The sequence below is a fragment of the Coturnix japonica genome, chromosome 7, assembly GCF_054131305.1.
Source record: "Coturnix japonica strain WE chromosome 7, WE-NBRP24, whole genome shotgun sequence".
Classification (NCBI taxonomy): Eukaryota; Metazoa; Chordata; class Aves; order Galliformes; family Phasianidae; genus Coturnix; species Coturnix japonica.
In genome coordinates, this window is record NC_140669.1 from 29,310,867 (window position 1) to 29,331,543 (window position 20,677).

General features: G+C 46.5%; 2 protein-coding genes across 13 annotated transcripts in view; one reads left to right on the forward strand and one right to left on the reverse strand.

The window, feature by feature from the left end:
- AKAP19 (A-kinase anchoring protein 19) overlaps nt 1-14,562 on the forward strand; it is a 28,492-nt gene extending 13,930 nt beyond the window's left edge. For 2 of the 9 annotated variants that reach the window (XR_014948122.1, XR_014948123.1), the window contains exons 4-7: nt 2,761-2,953; nt 7,703-7,768; nt 8,329-8,405; nt 12,031-14,562. Coding sequence is in view for 5 of the 9 variants with exons in the window: in XM_015867866.3 (XP_015723352.1) it covers nt 12,178-12,441 (264 nt within the window). In the remaining 4 variants the exon portion in view is untranslated. Of the gene's footprint in view, nt 1-2,024; nt 2,159-2,760; nt 2,954-4,921; nt 5,079-5,791; nt 6,661-7,702; nt 7,769-8,328; nt 8,406-12,030 lie in introns of those variants that run through there. The other 7 variants (XR_014948125.1, XM_015867866.3, XM_085552828.1 and 4 more) reach the window with 7 other exon arrangements.
- Nucleotides 14,563-15,465: 903 nt separating this feature from the next.
- HIBCH (3-hydroxyisobutyryl-CoA hydrolase) overlaps nt 15,466-20,677 on the reverse strand; it is a 31,498-nt gene continuing 26,286 nt past the window's right edge. For all 4 annotated transcript variants that reach the window (XM_015867857.3, XM_085552826.1, XM_085552825.1 and 1 more), the window contains 3 exons: nt 19,821-19,940; nt 19,518-19,551; nt 15,466-16,664 (listed from right to left, as the gene is read on the reverse strand). In XM_015867857.3, the coding sequence (XP_015723343.2) occupies nt 16,549-16,664; nt 19,518-19,551; nt 19,821-19,940 (270 nt within the window). In that variant the 3' untranslated portion in view covers nt 15,466-16,548. The remainder of the gene's footprint in view (nt 16,665-19,517; nt 19,552-19,820; nt 19,941-20,677) is intronic.

Here is a 20,677-nt window from a genome sequence, read left to right on the forward strand (position 1 = left end):
ACATCAAAGAGCTGACTTCTGACTTGTGGGGGCGGGGAGGGTGAAGAAAGAAGGAGAGCTAAAACAAGAACTAAAAATTAATAGGAGTTCATTTCCAGTATTAAACTGTGGGGTTGCTGGCAGATCACGTGGTTTTGGATGGCCTTGCTGGATTTTTTGTGATATGTTTGTGTGTTTGAAATTGTATTATCTTTCCTACGTTAAATACATCAACAAATGGGAATATGAGCATGCTGAAACTGAGTGAAAGGCAACACTTAGGTTTAAAGGGCTTTAGTTGTTATCTGTATTTTACATATTATTTATTTGGGTACAAAACTATTTATATGTGTATGTGTTTCCTTGTTCAGGCTTGGGACTCCATCTCATAGTGATATGGGATGTCGGACACTTCCTGAAAGACATGCTCAAGCCCCAGCTCAGTAAAGGAGCCCCTACCATGGCCACATAAACTCAGGTCTTAACCCCAGCTTTATCCTGACCCAGTGCTCACTCCACAAGGTGTTCATATCTGCTGTAGAACTGGATATCACAAAATTAACTGGAAATCAGGCAAACTGAGATTTAAAAGCAGAAATCTTGGCCATATCCTAAAAATGGGCTCCTGAGCCAAGTACTTGTGCTCTGCTGAACCTCTCAGTGGAGAGTAACTGTGACATAAGCTGTCCAAAAGTACCTGGTTTTTTTCAACTAAATTGGTCTTTCATGTTCATGATTTCCTCAAGATGCCTTTTTCCCCAATGACCAATCACTTGTACCACTTTAAAGGTTATTTTTTCCTCCTGAAACCAAAATGTACAGTTAGGGGACTTACAGATGCCACGCATAAAATCAATTTTCTTATTTTCTTCTTTGCCATGTGGCTATATGTTATATTTCCATATGTGCCCCCCAAAAAAGTATCTTGTTTAGTTTAATCTGTGTGCAGTTGTATATTCCACTTTGTGCTCTCAACGTTATTTCTTTTCTTGCTGCTTAATGTCTAGTCTTATGAATTTCACTCTGTGCACCAATTCTGAGTTTAAGATTATGCAGCTGAAAACCTCTTGACACAGTGGAAAGGATACTAAATATGGGACAGTAGCCTCAGATAAAAGAACCAGATTGTTTAGATATTGGATAATATCTGCAGATAACAATTTATTTAATAAATAACATTTATTATGTAAAGTAATCACAATGTCGGTTCTTAGTAAATTTGAAATTCATTTTCAGAAGAGTCTAATTTATCTTTCCACTTTGGTATCAGTAGAAGACATTTTGTGGCTTTAGAAAGGAATCCATTTGACATCTGCACTGCAGAAGGTAATCTTGGTGTATGAGACAATGTACACAGGACTTGATCTCAGCCAACAAGGCAATCTAAGAGAATGAAACCATCTTTTGCAGCAGTAGCTCTGATCCAGCCAACCATACACCTCCATAGATGGGAGGTGTGTAGCCATATAACCATCCATACAGCTCCCTGAGGGATGTTTCCATAGCACTCTCCTCCTTTAGTCCTCCGTCTGTGCCCTGATGAGCGAGTATCTTCCCCAGCTTCTCCTTAAGGTAACTTTGGTACATTTCCTGTTTGATTTCCTTCCTCCCTGTGCTCTAAAGGAGGCCATTCACTTGCCTGCTTCACTGGTGCACTGTTTGGGTTGGATGGCACCATACAGCTGGGGCCCTTTGCCTGTCTTCTCCTCGCCTCCTGCCTGCTGGTGACTTACTGACACTGCTGTAACTACAAATCCAAAACGCAGCACCCTGTGTGTGACTACAGTTTGCTCCATCCCAGCTAGGTCCCACACAGTACAAAACCTGTTCTCCTCCTATTTGCCCTTTGTTTTCTGTACTTGTACTTGCTCTTTGTTGTTCATAACGATGGTTTATCTCAGTGTGAAAATTTGAAGGCTGAGTGCAGATGTCGGTACGATAATCCTCCAAAACACATTACTCCTCTGCTTTAAATACATGAATACCCAGAGCTGCTAGAGGATTGGGAAGAGCAGGGTCTTAGCGTGTCACTGCCCTGCTGATCCACGGCTTTGGCTGCAGTAGTGAAATATGCTTTTACCTCAACTGAGATGCTATTTCCTATTTTGAATTCTATTTCAAAACCTTTTAAACTGGGAAGCCTGATAGTGGTTTTTGCTTCAGAGAAGGGAATGCTTTGGTAAGATGGGGCACTTGCATTGCTGTTATTTCTCTGTATTATTTACCATTGTGTGGCAAATGATGCATGGCTGTCTCTTTGTCTGTTGCTGTCCTCCAGGCTCTCTGCTTTTGGCACATCTGTAGCCATGTTTACTGTGACTTTGCTTTTTTGCTGGGTAATATTTGATTGTCACAGAAGTACAGTTTTCCATTTTGAAAGAAGCTGATGTTGTGTGCAGCCTCATGTCCCAGGGACGGCTGATGTGACACACTGCAGCGCATACCTCAGCGTTTGGATTTATTTTAGAAGATCTCTAAATTTAAGAGATTTACCCACTTTCTGTCTGCCCAGCTTCTCAGCTGACTGTAATTCTGGTGTGTAGCTTTTCAGCCACAAATCTCTTTTGATCCTCTTTGCAATATTCTAATGCCTCATGCTCAGTTAATCTCCTCGCTGTGCTGCAGGCCTGCATTGTGTTACTGGGCTCAGAATTGGAGCAAACAAGGAAAAAAAAGTCTTGCATGTAAATCAGGAATATGTCTCTGGCTGGTACGCTGCCTTATTAGCAAAAAATATAACAGTGCTTGGTGTTTTGTGTTTCCCTGTTTTATGCTTTCTAGTAGTGGCTGCAGGGGGAGGATGGTGTGCACTTGCAGGGTACAGCACTGCACAGGCTGCCTGCAACCACAGCAAGCTGCAGGGCAATGGAAGGCTGACACCGAGCATCCCCACCGCCTCTAATGACAACCAATGGTCAGGCTTGGAGCTGCTGCAAACGTCACCTCCCGCTTCATACAGACACAAAGGCAAAAGGTATTTGTGTCTTTTTCCCTCAGCTTCTCGAGTGTGTTTATCACTGTGCTTCCAGTTTCTCTTCACCATGAATGTGATGCTTGAGAGCTTGGCTTCTATGCGCACCACTGACAGAGTCAGTGTTTAGAAAATGTTCTTAAAAATAAAAGAGAGAAAATGCCTCTGCATTGCCATGGCACCAAGATGAGGCCAGTGTTTGCGACAGTTGACTTCTCCGGTCAGGGACTATCACCAACAAGTCTCCATTAATTGCAGTGCTCAGTATCTTTCCATTAAAAGAAGTTCCCCCCCCCCCCTTTAAAAATATTGTCATTCTGAATGAGAATTAATTCTCAGAAATATTAACAAAACAAAACATTTTGGCTTCTTCTGAATTGCTCAGAAGCCTTTGCTCTGCCTTCCCTTAAGGGCATATGCCCCTAAGCTACCTTTGGAGAGCAGGGGCAATCCAGAGAGCCCCGAGCTGCCAGGGCTGTGTTCCCCATGGCAAACAGCTACAGGAGCATCAGGAAAGCATTAGGTTTTTATGATGTTATAGTCTCAGAGAGAGTCCAGTACAATGAAACTACTTGGTATGAGACTCAAGATGTAAAAATAGTACTGAATACTCAGTATTTTTTTTCTCTTGAAAACAGTTTTTCATTTAGTTACATGTCTGGAGCACATGATGCTTTATTGAGTGAGGTTTTACATGACAAAAGCATCCCAACCTGCCAAGCTCCTATTTCTGGAGTGACTAGCAATGCCGATGGCAATGTATCTCTGCCTTCCTCTTGTAGACTGAATGTCCTATGTGCAAAAGGCTGCTTGGTGCATTCCTTCAGTCCTGAAGTCTTTTCAATTAGGCCAGCTTTTGCTTCAGCATCTGTTATCTATGACAGAAGCACTAGCAAATGTAGAACCTAAGTCAGCTAGCTGTGCTTTTCAGTTCTTAGCATTTATCTTATCAGTGCTTGCTGATAAACCTACTGCAGAATGGCAAGAGACAGAAGCCATATAGAAATGGTGGAGGCAATACAAGGTTTGTTTGAGGCAGGCTTTGGTTTCTGACTGCAAGGGGGAAATGAGGGCAGAACTCTCAGGCCTGACCCTGCAGAAAAGAAGGGGACAAAAGCATCTGTATGCTTTGTCTAACTAAATGGATTTTGTTAAATTTATCATCTCTGTTCCTCCCTAAAACCCCTAACTTGTTTTCTAAAGGTGGGATTTTCAGTGGTGTTTCAATGAGATGAATTATGTCACAGCACATTGACAGTGTGATGGGTTTTCTTAAACAACTGACACCAGAGCTGTGAATTAACTTTCATTTGAAACATTCTTAAGATTGACCCAGGCACGTTCTGCAGGTCTTGTCTCAGTTTCCAGATGAGCAGCTCGCACAAGTTGAAACTAAAGTTTCTATGAGCTGCCACCTTCAGTTGACTAAAACCTATGCTGTACAGAAGCATGTGACTGTTTGTAGTACCTGTTCTTCTGGTTGTGATAGTCTATACCACAGCTCCTCAAAATCTCTGCGTTCAGACCACATACTTGTTTCTAATCCATGTGGTCCGTGGATGGCTGTATGCACAAGTGGAGCTGGTGGGGGCACCGTATAGTTGAGGACCGGTTGGAGGGGGCTGCTGGCTCTTCAGGTCATTCAGCGTGGTCTTAATACAGCCCTGTTTAATGCAGCTTACGTACTCAGGACAAAAGCAGGGAGAAACAGAATGAGCGTAAAGCAGAACAGCCCGCAGCCCGATACAGGTTGAATTGGGGGCTGCGTGCGGTCAGGCCTGGCTCTCCCCCTGCCTGTGCATCCCAACCGGTCCCGACCATCACCCCGCACATCCCGGGCCGGGCAGAGCCCTTGGCAGGGAGGTGCCCGCTCCCACCGCGGGGCGGGGCCGCTCCTCCTTCTCCGTGCCCGCCGGCAGGTGGCCGCGGGGCGCTCCCTGCGCCCGTGGGGTGTGAGCGGGGCGGGTCCCGGAGCGCAGCCGGGCGCTCAGAGCGGGGCTGGGGGGCAGCGCAGCGCTGTGCGGAGGGAAACGGGACGGGCCGAGGGCTGGAGGAGCAGCGAGGTTCGTCCTCACCGGCCCGGGAGGGCTGCCCCGATCCAGCGCCCGGCGGGGTGCGGCGGTGCCCGGTAAGCAGCGCTGGGAATCGCGGAGCGCTGAGCGGCAGCTCGTGCTTCCTCGTGGTCCGGGAGGTGGGAGTCGGAATTGGGTTTCTAAATATAGTAATAAAAAACGGAAACTATAGCGAACGGTATCGCTCCGTTAGCGAAGCCGCTCCGTGCACCGCGCTGCGATCCCCATCTCTGTTCCCCGGGCCGGCCCTGCCCGGCTGCCAGGTGCGGGAGGGCTGCGGGGTGAGACACGGATGGGTAGATGAGGGCTGCGGGGTATATGAGGGCTGCGGGGTGAGCCACGGCTGCGGGGTATATGGCCGCGCCCTGCCGGCCGGCCGCTCGGCTCCTCGCTGCTGGGTCTGCGGGCGCGGGGCTGCCTCCCCTCCTGCCGTGATGCGAAGGATCGGGAAAGCGGCTCTTCGGTTGCGCTCACCCCACCATCAGCTGGTGCTGCCGCAGGTACCTGACGGGCTCCCACCTCGGATAACCCCGGGCCTTGCCCTTCCTACGGGGCTCTCGGTGGGTGCCCCACGCTGGCCCTCGTGGGGTCTCCCCCGGCTCTGGGGAGGCAACTGATATGTATGGGGTTTTGTGATGCTCGCAGTGTTCTGGGCTTTGCTAATAAGGGGCTGAAACATGCTTTCCTTTGCGCGCTGCTCGAGGAAACATCTTTACACCCGCGCTGAAAATGTGACATCCATTTACTATGTTGTGTCTCTGTTCGCCAGTTTGGGCATCATTCGGGATTTAGATCTGGGTTCCTGAGGAGTTCCGGAGGAGTTCCAGGTCTCCACAACTATCAGCTGCTCCCTCCCCCGAAGGAGGTGTTCCTCTGTGACTCCAGCAGTTGGGTTCCCGCAGCTTTGGCCAGGCTTCCTGCAGACGGAGCTCCTGAGAAGCTCAGCAGCTTCAGGTTCTTCATGTCTTTTCTGCTATAGTTGCTTGGACAAGCAGAGACGTTTAGTGAGCCTGTAAGAAGCTTTCAGCATCCTCCTCATCTCTTCCTTCAGGCTGTCTCCCAGCTGAACCCAACCCGTTGATGCACTAAGGCAAGGGAACCTTTCAGAGCTGCCATGCACGCAGCATTCTGTATCTCCAGCGAGGCTTTTCCTGGATAAAACCTAACCTTCTGGCAGCTGAGAGCTGCACTTACTGCGTGACTCTTGTCTTCTGATTGACTGCTGTTTCATCCAAAAGGTTCCTTCCTTCTCCTCTGCTTGCTCCATCAGCCATCCTCTTACCGCAAAGCCGTTTAGAATAAGCTGGTGGTCACGCCTGGCTCTCAAAAGGAAGATAGGAAGGAAAGCGCTCCCCAGGCCTGCGTTGTTGCCCCATTCAGCTGCAGACCAGCTTAGACGCCTGCTGGAGTTAATCAGTTCCAGCCACAGTAGGGGGGAAGGCTTTGAAATTCCAGCGCTCACCATAAGGGAGATAAGGAGGAAACTTTCACTGACACGCTAATCCTGCGCAGCAGCAGCTTGTCTCCAGCATCCAGCCCTTCCCAATCTGTAACGCTTATCTCCTGCCAGCAGCAAGCACCGTGAGGGAGGAGGGCAGAATATATGTGAGCATCGCATCGTGTGTCCCACAGCACGAGGTGCTGCCGTGCTGGGCAGAGGGAAGGCAGGCTGGGGGTGCTCTGCCTCACTGCTGGGTCTCATGGAGGGCCTGCACTTTGCTGCCATGAGATGCAGCATGGAGGTCTGGCTGCCCAGGTGCTGCTGGTTTGCCTCCTGGCTGAGCATGGCTCAGCTCACCTGTGGTCTGTGCAGCGTGCTTCTGCTGTGCTTCCATCTTAGGCTGGGAGAAGGTGCTCAGCTGGAAATAGAGGGAGATGTATTTCCCTTAGTATTTAATGTTTCAGTCTCTTTAAAAGGGAAATAAAAAGAAATCACATCATTTTTTGCAAGGCTGAGAAGTTCTGCTAAGCCTAGCTGTGCATCCAGCTGGTATGCATAAGCAGTTGTTGGATGTTTCTTCAGTGTGTGCTTTTGGGTAGTTCTGGTGGTCCCATTTCTCAGTTTATCAACGATTACAGGGAGAACTTGGGTGTTACCAGCATTTCTATCCCTTTTCTGCAATGTAAATATTTATAGTAAACACTAAATTATCGTTTTTTCCCCCATCAGCACAGAAAACTGTGCTGCTGCTGTCTGAGCAGTCCAAGGAAGCAGGAGATGCCTGCTGGGCTTTGTTACACTGGGGTCCTACAGTTGCCCTGCTGACAGCACTGTGATTATCTGACTGCTGTCCCTCTGCCTGGTGATAGAGACCTGTCTCCCTACAGAAACCCGGAGAGGGGGAGAGAGAAGAGGGCTGTAAGCTCAGCGCCAGGCAGGGCACTGGCAGCCTGGCATAGAGCCCGTCCCACACCCTGCCCGACCTGTCCTTGGGGACGGGAGCCGCCCACCCGCAGTGGCCCTGGGGTTAGGAACCAGGCATAAATTGTTGCAGCCTGCCACTCAGTCTGGTGTCTGAAGTGCTGCGTCATCCTTCTGCCTTTGAGAAAGTCACACGCTGTGGGCGAGCAGGCAAACAGAGTTCTGCAGGGCCAGCGCCGGGGGATTCATCTAACTTGGTGATAATACAGAACCTTGACATCCTAAGTGCGGTGTTTTATGTCTGGATTCTTTTTGCAGAGTCTCAGTCTTGAAGCAGTCTGTGCTGCACTGGGGGATGATTTGTTCAGAGCAGACAGGTCCCTGGTAAGTAGCACATAGAGCTTCCTTCCTCATGGGTGCTGGACCTAAGAACCTACCTGTTACAGGGTGTCACGTGGGAGCATTGGGAAGTGAGGAGCCCAGTTTTGGCAGCAGGAATCACCCACTGTGCTCAACTGGGTGCAGCTACGCAGAGCTGTTTCCAAAAGTAGGACTTGTTTTTAATCATCTGACTGGTAAAACAGCATTGGAGACGGCGATTCCTTGCAGTGTAGCACTGCTCTTCAGGGAGATATTTCAGAGGTCTGACCAAGGGAAACCATGTAAGTGAGAGCTGGGGCTTATTGGCCTGTGACAGCTGGAGCTGCTTCAAGCCACAAAAACTTCCTTTTATGCTTCTGTTCATTGTATGGAGGGAGGGAAACCAAACCTTTCATGGTAGATGGCTTATGCTTATCCCTTAGTGATGATTTGATTGGAGTTTTTAATAGAGTAACGCTTTTATCAAAATCCAGCTGTGATTTTGTCATTAACTTTTTTCCCTTGTTAGTGTATTACAATAGGAAATGGCAGGCATCTTTCTAACATCGTTTTCTTTCCTTCAGTGGTTGGAAATGAGCTCAGTTTGGCAGGGAGCACTGAGGAAGGCTGGCAGAGAGGCGGCGTGGCCCTTGTGTGCAAGGTGAGTTCAGCTGCATGGCGCAGCTCCCGCAGGACTTTGCCTCTTTGTATCACTGCATTGTGTGAGTGTGTAGGAATTACCAGGGGAAACAACACCTGAACTCATCCTTGAAATTCCAGGGCTGTGTTCTTAGAACCCTTTTTAAAGCAGCACACAGCATTGATAGCATTGAAGTTAAATGAGGTATTTAAGAGCTTATTGACCATAGCTCCAGTGAAATTAAGCACATCCAGCAACTTGTTGGTTTAGTTTGTCTGAAAAATGCCTTTCACTTATTGTTAAACTGGTACATGAAAAGAGAATATTGGTTAAGATTTGCAGCGGTGCTGCTTTAGCTCCTGGATAACAGTGCAACAGAACAGGTTGCAAGCACAGTAACTTCTGCCTTGAGCTAAGAACAAGAGCTTCTTGGGTGAGCAGCTGCATCCACAGGAGTTTTGGCCTGAGCCTGGAGCCATCCCTGCAGTGCTTTCTGAAACACAGGTGACCACAGGCAAGAGCTTGGGTGCTGAAACAGACTCCAGTCACTGGCTTTGTGTGGTTACTGAGTGCAGCACCGTGCCGGCAATAATGTGAACTCACCTCTACTGAAGATGTGTGCTCTGTGAGACAGCCAGATGTGTTAAAATCCCTGTCAGAACAGCGCTGGCAATGCGATAGGCAGAGAGGATTTAAACAGTGCTTTATCCTACGTGTGCAAGCAGTGGCTGTCAGAAAAATGGGAAATCAGTCAGAAGATGGAGGACAGCTTCATTTACAAACGTTTATGTGCCAACAATTATTAACTAGAGTAGAGCAGGCAAACAATAAAACCTACTGCGCTGACTTAGAAAGGACTGCACTCCATGAATAATGAAACGAGCCACTGTCTACGATTGAAACCAGGGTCAATAACTTTGCTTTTAAGCCTAACTAGTAATCAATAGGAAACAATTCTGTTGTCTTGCATGTCTTGCTGTCCAGCTGTTTTCTTGCCTGCTCCTTCCTCCGTGTCAGGCAGTCCCACCCACATCTGAGTTAGCCTAAATGAAACGGTGAAGGTAAGAGGTGGGAAGTCCTGGAGAGAAAGATGCTGGCCCACAGAATCCCTCCATGTCTGCTTTAGGAGATGCTTGTCCTTCTACTCATATTTCCTCCATCCTTCTGCATGGCCATAACTCATTTGCTGGAGTTGCTTAAAAAGAGAAAGGAAATCTCCAGCTGTAGGGCTGACACATTGATCAAGTATGAGAACTGGTTGATATTTAACAGACCTTCTCTAAAGAGCACCAAAAAAAAAAAAAAAAAAGGATTACCTAGAAAAGGGTTGGGCTTTAACTGTAGATAAAAAGCCAAATTCAGATAGTCATTAGATAAAATGTGAGAGATGAAAGTGATAAAAATACACTAATATATCACCTATGGCATAGAGCATTTGGACTGTGCTCCCATTATAGTTAGGGGAAGCTGAGGTTTAAATTTATAGTATTTTTAGTTCTGACTAAGTCTGGGGGAGGTCCTGAGATCTCATCTGAAACTTCTGACTGTCACCAGCAGAGTATAATGAGAAGGGGTTAGGCTGTGTGTCTGTGCACTGTGGGAGAAGCCTGTGTATTCCTTGGTCTGGTTAAAGTCTGCAGCTCCCAGGGATCGGCAGCACTGCTTAGAGATTCTTTACCATACGAGATGCTCTGAGCTATGTAGTGTTTGGGAAAAGCAAATGGAAGTTATTTTATTAATGTTTTATTAATGATAAATATTGAAATTAGAAATGCATGAGATCAAACTATTTAGAAGTTTTGAATTATTCAGAGTCTGAATGGCTTTCAGACATCTCCTTGGCCCCTGGTCTGTAAGCGTGTTGTGTCAGTGTTATAAGTTGCATCAGTGCACGTGGCTGAAAGACATGAGTATGAACATCGTGGATTTTCGTTAACCTCCACAGGGATATATATTTAGTTTCTTGCATAGAATCCATTCTATTACTCATTTATTAACAAGTTCTTACAATATAAACTTCATCAGTAGTTTAACCATCCCTTCTATGTCAGGTCAGACTACCAATGCTTGAGGCAGGGTCTTTGTCACAGGCCTGGTAGCTATATTGCTTAGTCTTAAAGCACACTGGCACGTGCTGCATCATGTCATTATGGGCAAAGTAAATGCTGCATTGATTTAAGCGATTTACAGATGTTTCTTTAAAGTGCTGAGATGTTCTGATACCAAGCAAAAGGTATCAAAACATTTTGAGGCTTCAGGAGCCCCGCAGGACTGTCTTTGCTCCAGGAGCACCATCCACCACCGTGCAGTGCTCGGGGCTGCCAGCTGCACAGCTGTTCTCAGAAGCTGCCTTCTAGAGGTAGGGGCCTTCTCATGAAAGTCCTCTCCTGTGGGAGGATGGAAGCTTGTCACCATGAGCCTGACCACAGCCAGCTGCTGTGCTGGGGCAGTGCTGTCCTACCCCTGAGCTTCAAACACCTCCAGGAACAGGGCATCCCAGAGAAGCTGCAGGTGCCCCATCTCTGGAGGTTCTCAAGGCCAGGTTGGATGGGGCCCTGGGTGAGCAGCCTGATCTGATTCTTGGCAGCCCTGCCCATGGCTGAGGGTTGGAACTACATGATCTTTGAGGTTCCTTCCAACCAAAGCCATTTTGTGGTCACCTGCCTGCAAATGGGATTTCCTCTCTCAGTATTTCCCTGGCATCGGGTTACTGAACTGGAGCCCCTGTTTCCCTCAGTATATAAAGGAAATAAACAAAGCTTAATACCTTTGCCATAATTATGTTTTCAAAGGCTATTTACAGAAAAATGTTTAACTTTGGCTGACCTCGGTACAACGTCACTGGGTGAAACAGTAGGGAACAGTTGGTTTCTGTGCAGCACAGTCTTTATTTTGGCTGGCAGTTACTAACTCTGGGGAGTGGTAAGCTCATGCCAAGCGACGTCAGGCAGATCGTAGAGTTCTGCTGTGCCCCTGTAGAGGAAAGAGCCTGAGAAACTGCTCTTTAGGTTAGTAGCAAAGCTGCATGTAGTGGAATGTGAGGCTCACCAGCTCAGATTCTCAATCAGTTTGACTAAAGGACCCTCTCAGGTGTGGGGAAAAAGGTAGAGTTTTCTGCTGGCACGTTGTTGTGAAGCAGACCTGGAGGTCATGTCAGTGTGTGCTTCTTGCAGCACTTGTTCTGGCCAGGTGAGCAGATCTGGCATTTAAGTAACCCGAGTCCTGTCAGGTGGTGGTGACCTGCTGCTTTTGCCTGTGTGGGGCTCTTCCTTGTTTTGCTTTCTTAGCAGCAGCAGCAGGCGCTGCAGTTACATGCTATTTGTGTATGGATTGAGGAAAGCAGCACTGTCTCATCTGTTTGGAAGAAACAGATGTTGTTCTCAAGGCCTGTATAGTTATAGTGCGTACAGAGTGTTACAGGTGGCCTATAGCTCCTGTCACACACTGGGAACTGTATTCTAGGGAAGCTTGAATTTGAATCAGACCCTGCCTGAGAACTGTAGTAGATGGATGTCACTGATCAAACACATTTTACATGCACTGTGCACAGATCCATTGATTTTACAGCAGGGAATTTAGCTCCCCTTTGAGCTCACTGAGAATGGTGAACAATTTACTGCATTTCTGTGAAACACTGTTTTGACAGATTTCTCTAGAAGTAAAGAAGCACTGGTGGAGAAAGCGCAACACCTGGCAAGAAGCAGCAACACCGTGCAACAAGGGAGGGAGCCACTTCCAGGTTATGAAAACATGCTGTTGAACTGACTTTTGGAGCTACGTTTTCAAATGTACCATGGGATGCATCAAATCCAAAGATGCCTTTGCGGGATCAAACGTTATCCGTGTGGAAGGGAGCGGGGAAGGTGACGAAGGGTGCACTGGGGAGAAATCATCGCTGATAGCGGGGATGGTGAACGAGAAAGGTCCGTCGAGCGCCATCGTGCTGGACTATGCACAACGCCTCTCCCATGAGATCCTCGATCAGGCGGTGAAGCAGTGGGCAGTGACAGAGAGCAAATACAGCGACATCCCTTTCATTGAGAGCGATGTGCCCTGAGCCTGGCCCACAAGGACTGGCTTCAGTGAGCGTCTGTCTGCCAGCAGCTCGTGTTTGGTGCTGGTGCAAGTTGAGTAAGGTCAGCTGTGACCGAGCAGAGTGCTCCTCTAAATGTGTTTGCAAGAAGAGGCTGGTACAAAAATTGCCTTTTAATCTGTATTGCTAGGAAACCCTGTGGAATGCAGTAGAACCTATTAATCAAATGTTGTTCGTTCTCAGCCCTATGATGAGTGTTGTCTGTCTTTGTGTGTGTTGAGTGATCAGAAATTAGTGTTAAAAAAGAAAATGGGGAGAACACAACTGCCTTGCAACTGTAGGAGCGCTGGCACAGGGGCCCCAGATGTGCTTAAGAGCAAAGTGTGGATTGTACTTATGTATTGCATAAAAAATATATGGCCTGTTTGTAGGTGACGAGAATGGTATGCTTGGCAAGCTTGTCTATGTTCTGCTGAAGCGAAAGCAGGCCCTCTATGTAGCCAAGGCAGCTGCTGTTGTAACCTTCACTTTGGTTCTCTGACCTGAGCAGGCCTACAAACCACATGATGAAGGTGGTGAGAAGCATTTCAGAAAACCAAATAGTATTCAGGGAACTACATGGATTCTGATCCTGATCAACTTCCACTCTTAATAGAACCGGTGAGAAACATTACGATATTGATCAATAGTGCATTGTAATGAGGGTAAGATATGCTCTAGCTTCTGCAAATGCGTGAGGGCTATTCTCTAGAATCTTGAAGTAAGAGTTTAATTACATCTAATTGCTGCGTTCAGGCCAAAGCTGTTTGCTTTGGGTTTTTTTGGTTGGTCTTTTTTGGTCGGGGGGCTGTACTGATATCATGGGGCAATGGCTGCATTGCGCTGAGCGTTCAATCCAGCATCGCACCCTCAGAACTGTTGGCCTTTGCCTTCCTTCTGCTCCTACAGGCTGAGCACATCCCCATGGGTAGAGCCATGTACACTGAGGCCGGAGCAGAACACAGGGCTGTCACTGGGCCTTGGGCACCAGACTAACAGGCTGCTGCGTTCAGTAGCAGTGCTGCTGAGCTCACAGCCCTGCTCCTCTCTGGGGCCTGGGGCCAGACCTGCCGCTCTACTCTCTGGGGTTGGGAGGAAGTGGCATCAAACTGGTGTCCTACGGCTCTGCTGCCCTCTTAGGCAAAGTGAATGCCTTGTAGGAAGCTTGTGGTTTCTTTAGCACCCATTTGCTCCTTCTTCTGTTAAGGCCAATGTATTGGCCATGTCGTTTTTTTCCTGCATCCGAGTGCTTTCCATTTCATGTTTTCATTTTGCATTGAGGAGCTGCTTTCCATACTGGCAAACACTGTTACTATTTTTAAAAGGCGCTCACGGTCCTCGTGACTGATACGAGTATGAATCTGAAGCAGCGGTAAGCAGCAGAAAGAGAAGCATTTCCAGGGTTATTTTTAGCTCCCTCTCACACGTGAATTGAGAGGGAGCGTGGCTGTTCTGCAAACTTCCTGACACCAACTTAATCAGTTGAAGTTCAGCTGGTGGGAAGCGCATGCAGAGGGAATGGTCACAAGTACTTTGTAGCTCAGCACACTCTGCTGCTGGCTCTCACCGCTCAGGCCTGGACACGGGGCTGTCCATGTGCCATAGGTGGCAGTGAGTGGAAGGGGCCGTGCGTCCTCCCGGAGTTCTGCTGTGCTAACAGGCCTAATGCTAAATGAGTAATAGTAATAAAAGGCTTCTTGACGTAAATGGAGTTCCATCTGCCCACTTACCTTTAGATGAAGCTATTCTATCGTCTTACAAAGCCACTTTTAGCACAGAGTTGCCACTGATTCTTTGATTTAGCAGAAAGGCACTGTGACAGGGGGCTGGTATGGCCTGAAATACACACGTCCTTCTGTTTGGGAGCTTGATGTCTGTGCTTTGTTTTCTCTGTGGAACATAAGCAGGGTCCGAGTGGGTACCGTGTGACTGCTGACATGGTAGGAATGGTTTGGAGCACACCAACTGCAGCACAACTTTGTACCACTGACGTTTCTGTAGCACAGCACATCCATATGCTCAAATAAAGCGTACTACAGTATATTTTTACAATACTTTTTGTGGAAAATATTTTCTTGTGGACCAAATAAAATTAAAATGACCATCTGCTTATGCGACTTTTATTTGACATAAAAGACACACATTGGAGAGGGTCTCATTACCGTGAGCTTCGGATGATTCCCTTTCACATCAAGTTTGGAAGCACACAGATGTGCGTATAAAACACCTCTCAGGCACAGAAGGGACAATCCCTGCAGCCCAGGAATCGTTGTGTTGTTCAGTGAATACAGCAGCTGATAGTAATGGTGTTGGTATAGAAATAATGGAGTGGATGAGTTCTTTGTAAATAATAGAATAGTCATCTTTCAAGGATCTAGAAGATAATACTAAAAGAAGGGGAAGTTCTGCTTTTCTTACAGCACCAGTGAAGGAGAAATGTGCGTTGTGTTTTCAGTTATCCTGAAGGTGTTAACAAAACTTCTCGGCTCCTTTTCAGGATAACCCCAGGGTCTCTCTTGTAAATGTGAACAAGGTAATGTTATGTGGCAGCTGAAACCTCCCTGATTTGAGTTCCCAGATCCTCGTGACAATGCTAAGTGCCACTTTGCTCTGTTTTGCTCGCCTCTCATTCTCTGTAAGTCAATCTAGAAGCTCACCTTGATGCTCGGATTCCCTGAACTTTGTTTCCAGGCAACAGCATGAGGAAGGAAAGAGCCCTTGGCCAGCACCAAGTGGTGCTGCTGGTAACAGAAGCTGCCTGATGCTGGGAGCTCTGTAACCATCCCATGGTTCTGATTGAATTCCTTGGTGCTAATAACTGATGGTATTGAGCAAAGGTATTTTCTTTAATGTCTTTAATATTTCTAATATTGCTGTGCTTTGCATATGCAATAGAAAAACAAAATGTTGCCCCCTCCATACAGCATGGTAGTGGTAGCAAGGGGCTCTGGTTCTATCATATAACTTTAATCATTGTTAGCAACAGAAAGCAGTGAACTTCAATGAACATTGAGTGTTTCTTTTTTAATGAATGTTTCAGTGTTGATCCCCCAGATACACTTGCAAGGATTCGTTGTGTTAAAGAACTTCATGGTCTGTGCAGCAGGCGTTCTGTCTGCAGCTACTCTGTATCTTTGGTGCATCCTGCTGCATTCCTCCTGCTGCCCCAAGTTTCCCACCCAGGAATGGCTCCAGCTCAGGATGCTGTTGGGTACAAGAAGAGAAGCCAGCTGGCCCCGTGCAGCCACACTGCAGCCACATGAGTATCAGGGCTACTGCCACTGGAGCTGCTGTGGACACTCACTACCACCAGCAGCCAACACGCTCCTTGGCAGCCAGAGGAGGCTGGAGACAGAGACTTCTTCACCACGGGGAGAGCAGGAAAAGCTCCAGCAATGCTTGAAATCATGAGGCTCATTATGTAATTCAATCAATGGCATTTTCATAAATACATTTTACAAGCACAGAGAAATGTGCTCGAGGCTCTGGCACTATTATGATATTTGAAACAATGTCTGCATCACGTGGCAACGCTGTACACAGACCAAATGTTAAATCAATAGAACAATTCCTTGCTCTCAGACTAATAATCATATGTCAGTCTGACCTTTGATTTAAAAGACTACTAAACGCTGTGAAATTAGCATGTCTGCCACTTAACTTTGCAGCTGACTGTTTTAATGCTTTAAGTATATCTTAATTTCATTGCACAGAGAAGAATCAGAGGCTCATTCCTACTTCAACAGCCCAACAACAGAGCCATGAGCCCCATGGGCTCCTCACCTCCCGCCCATCCCTGAGCCACGCTGTTTCCTGACAAGGTTCCCCCCAATGGCTGAGGCCTAAAGCTGAACATTAATCACTGTTTGATAGCAGTCAGAATAGCTGTTTACCCTAGAATCATTTTTCCCCTTGTTAACCAGAGATGTAATCATGTCGTTACAGCTGCGTAACAAAAGGGAATGGTACTGAATGCGAAAAGTAGAGTTACAAGTCATGCTGGCTTAGAGCCTCGTCAAACTTCACTGTGCTGTTATTAGTTTTTATATCATAAAATGAAGCAGATGTATAAGATGTCTATAGACGTGATCTCTACAACTTGAGATCGCTGTTTCCCAGAGGCTTAAAACAACTGTCCACGAATTCATCGCTGACTTCTTCCAGAGCAGTAGGCTTCCAGCGGGGGGACTGGTCCTTGTCGATCAGCACTGTGGAGTGGGGAGAGAAACACAACAGTGAGCACATTCTCTAACTGAGATGGCTTCTGGTTGCACCCAGATCTACAGAGATACACCTGAGAGACAAGTCAGCGTGCTTCAGAGGACACAGAGCAGATGGAATGCACCCTTCTGCTCTACTCTACTCTACTCTAAAAGCTTTTGAGTTGTTATTCATGCAGAGGGGGAGCTGGGGGCTGCCAGCCACAAGCAGTGCTGAACCACCCCAGAGGAATCGCTTCAATAGCATTATGGGTTTCCAGTGCCAAACTGGACTCTTTGTAGAGAACAGGAGATGGCTATGGCTAACTGAAACACGTCAGACAAACTGATCACTGAAATAATCAATGGGGAAGTCGCACAGCACAGCATCATTTGGGAAACTCATTACTTATTTGTGAATACTGACAGTGCTGCAGAGCTGTATAGATTCTAGTTGTGAGGATCTGTACGACTGTAGTCTTTATATGCCATGAGCAGCTCTGAGATCTGTCTGCCTGCTCCCTCCTATGGGGGTGATGCTGGCAGCTGCCAGCACTGCAGGGCAGAAGCAGCACCCCGCTACTGCAGGCAGAAATATCATCTCTGCAACATCAGCACTGTGTGCAGGCCTACGCAAGACCTTTCAGAGTGCACACATAGGAGGGTCGCTCTCTGGATTTTGATGCCCCCAGACTGCTGAGGTTGTAGTCACCTGGGTGTGCTCAGGTACTGACTCCAAAAGTGCCTGCCCTTCTGATGAAGAAAGAACTCCAGGTCCTTGGCAGACACCCAGAGCTGTGCATTCCTTAATGTAAGTACTATTCTGTAAACAGAGGGGAGATACAGACACCTAAAGTGTTCAGAGACAACATTTACTGCTGCTACATGGGAAGATCCCATGCCCTATGGATGAGGTATGACCTCATAATACAATATTAATACAATATTAAATGATAACACAATATTAAATGCTTTAAGGTTTTGGCTTTTCTTCAGTAGCACAAACAAGAAACATGAATGGAGAGATGGTTTGCAGCAGCTCCTCAGTCTGGAAGGAAACTGGGCTCAAAGAGAAATGCAACTGTGACTTCAGATCAGAGCAGGTTTTAAATCTTTCACGTTGGCTTTTACTTCATATGCTAGCGTTTTGTTTAAAAATGGTCTGAAGTAGCTAAAAGCTGTTATTAAAACATGACCTCTGGCCATAGCTGCTGAAAGACCATCTTCAACAACTAAAATGCCATAGGCTGTATTTTAAGTTCACTTTGTGGGTCGATCCTTCTGTGGTAGACAGAGTCAACAGCTGGCTCTGCAGAGCTCAGAATTCAAAGAACAAATACATAAATTCCTTTTCATTCAGTCTGGTCAGTCCCATGAAGTGTCCAGCAAAGTCACTTGCAAACCAAAGCTGGGTGCTTGGCACCTTGTTGGATAATGATTTTTATGAGATCGGACCCAACTGCAAAAATGACGGTCAGATTCTCCTTGACTCTTAAACGAGACAAAGATTTTACTTAAAAAAGCAACAAATCTGAGAACAGCACATATACAACAAGCACCGAAGTGCTTCAAGCACTTATTCTCAGGCACTCTCTTGACTTTTCCTTCCCCATTTCTGACGCAGTCAAGCCTTTGCTGCATCATCCCACGTCAGAAGGGAAGGTGCCCAACCGCTGCTCCTGCAGCTGCTTTCTTTACAGCCCTCTGTGGGATTTACAGTCTGCACGGTGAGAAGCCATCTGCTGCTGTCCTCTGCCTGTCCCCAGATGGCTTAGTGCACTGTGAGTTACAAATGGGGAGATGGTTTGGTGCTCACCCCACTGCCAGCCTCTGAGGTTCCTATCTTCCCAAATTGCTTCATTTCATAATGAAATACAAAAGCTTATATGGTGTTTCAGAGTATATTGTAGGAATGTTCTCTGCTCAAGATATTATCTCCATTACCAAGACAGTGATAATACAGCATTACGAACAGGAAATACTCCAAGTAACCTTCACTATGCAAGTTGATTTTAAAGACAAATATATAGAGTGAGGAGGAGGTGATAATACATACTTGAGTGCATAACTGTGTGAAAACTAAAAGCCATGCTTCCACCTCTTATTCCTGGAGTGTTATACAAATGTCTTGTACTGTAAGCTACTCAAAGAAGAAAATGCTTTTGTTTTGTTTCATCTTGTGCTGAATAGCACATAAATAATTCCTGCAGTTCCTAACAGATGTGACATTGGCTTTGACAAACTGCTCATTGAATCAGCAGCAAAACCAAGGGCATCTGTCCCCTGAATGAACTTGCTGAACTGCTGCTCTGCTCTTACTGCTACCTGCCTTGACCGCTGCTGTAAAATGCTGCATTATTTAACGGTAAGCTTACAGATGTAGTTTTATTACATTGAGACACCTTTATTGAGAGAATGTTTTGACGTAGCCAGAAGTAGTCTCTGTTGTAACTGTATTCTATGCTAATACTTGTTAGTGACTTTCAGTCTTGCTTCCTTAAACCACACCAGAGCTGGCTGAGCCAGCTGTGTGGCAGCTCTACCACTTGGCACAGAAGGGACCAGCTTAGCAATCACTACTCTCAACGTTAAATAAGCTCAGAACTTTCCCAGTGCCCTCCTGAAACCTCACAGCGCAGTGTTAGTCAATGGATACAAACCTTAAGGACAGTGAGTTCACAGTGGAAACACTGTAGCTGTTAGTTTGTACCAAATGAAACCCTTTGACCTAGAAAAGCCAAAACAAAGCAAGCTGGCATGCGTTCTTGGGCTGATGCTGCACAAGCTTCTATCTCCAGAGGCTAACACAGCAGTGAGGTAGCAGATGATTTAGTTTGGGAAACCTTTGGTATGTGCACTTACCTGCTCGAACCCCTTCATAGAAGTCATGGCCTCTCTGAAAGACAAAGAATCGAGCTGTAACAGGATAAACTATTGATCCCATCTTTCCTTTTCCCACTTGTGTCTGTCATGCAAGTTCTCAGGACTCAGTCAGTGAATTTCTACTATTATTTCATAGTCATACTTTCTTCATTAAAAAGTTACATAACCTGGTTAAACACAGCCAGAATTCCTAACATCCATCTCTTGTTGATCAAGCAGCTTTTATGCAGCAGAAGCCCTCTCTGCACTGGCTGCAGACACAGCTCTCTGCTTCCTGCTTACCACGCATGCCTGGCTCAGTCTGTACTCCATCGTGAACACCTCTTGTAAACTCAAGGAAGCACCTTCTCTGAGCTGTCTGAGAGTCAGCTTTAGGGATGTAGGCGACATCTTATTAATAGTCTGGGGAAGAGAAGAATGATTATTTCCGTACTTTGTATGTAACATTTAAGCTTTGTTTGACAGAATAGCAAGGTAATGCCATCCAGGTTAGCCACAAACTGTAAGTATTTGCTTTACGACCATCTAACAAGAAAATCTTGGGAAGAGGGAAAGCGACACATAAGATATCAAATCCAGATGCATGTCTGTGTATGGCATCAGCAGACAGCGCAGTAATTCAGCCCTACCCTGCTCTGCTGATGGGAAGCCTGGAGCTCTTCCTTCTTCTGACAGAGCTCCGGGCTATAAATATTGCACAACAGACAGGATCTGTCTAAGGCGTACAAACAAATGTTGTAAATCTGGCTCTCACGACTGTCCTTCAATTAACAGCGTGCCAGTAAACAGTAGAGGAGGTGGGGAGGAGGACAAAAACCTGCTTAATAAAACAGTACTTAGCTTCAAAGGCTTCCGGCCTGTTGAGGAAAGAAGCTAAATGTTATGGTTGCCGATCTTTGGTTCATTACTCTAAACGTGCCTCCTTCCCTCCTTCTCCTGCAAACCCAACTAAAACCTCTTTATTATCGACAGCATAGCAGACATTTCCAGTTAATTAGGACATTTTTACCACTCTGCTGAGGAGTGGCAGATGGTAAGATTTGCCTCTTTACATTATTTTCACTGCAGACATTAGACTCCTTACCCACAGACTGGAATGGCAGCTTTCCAGTCATCAACATCAACATTTTTTCTGGCTC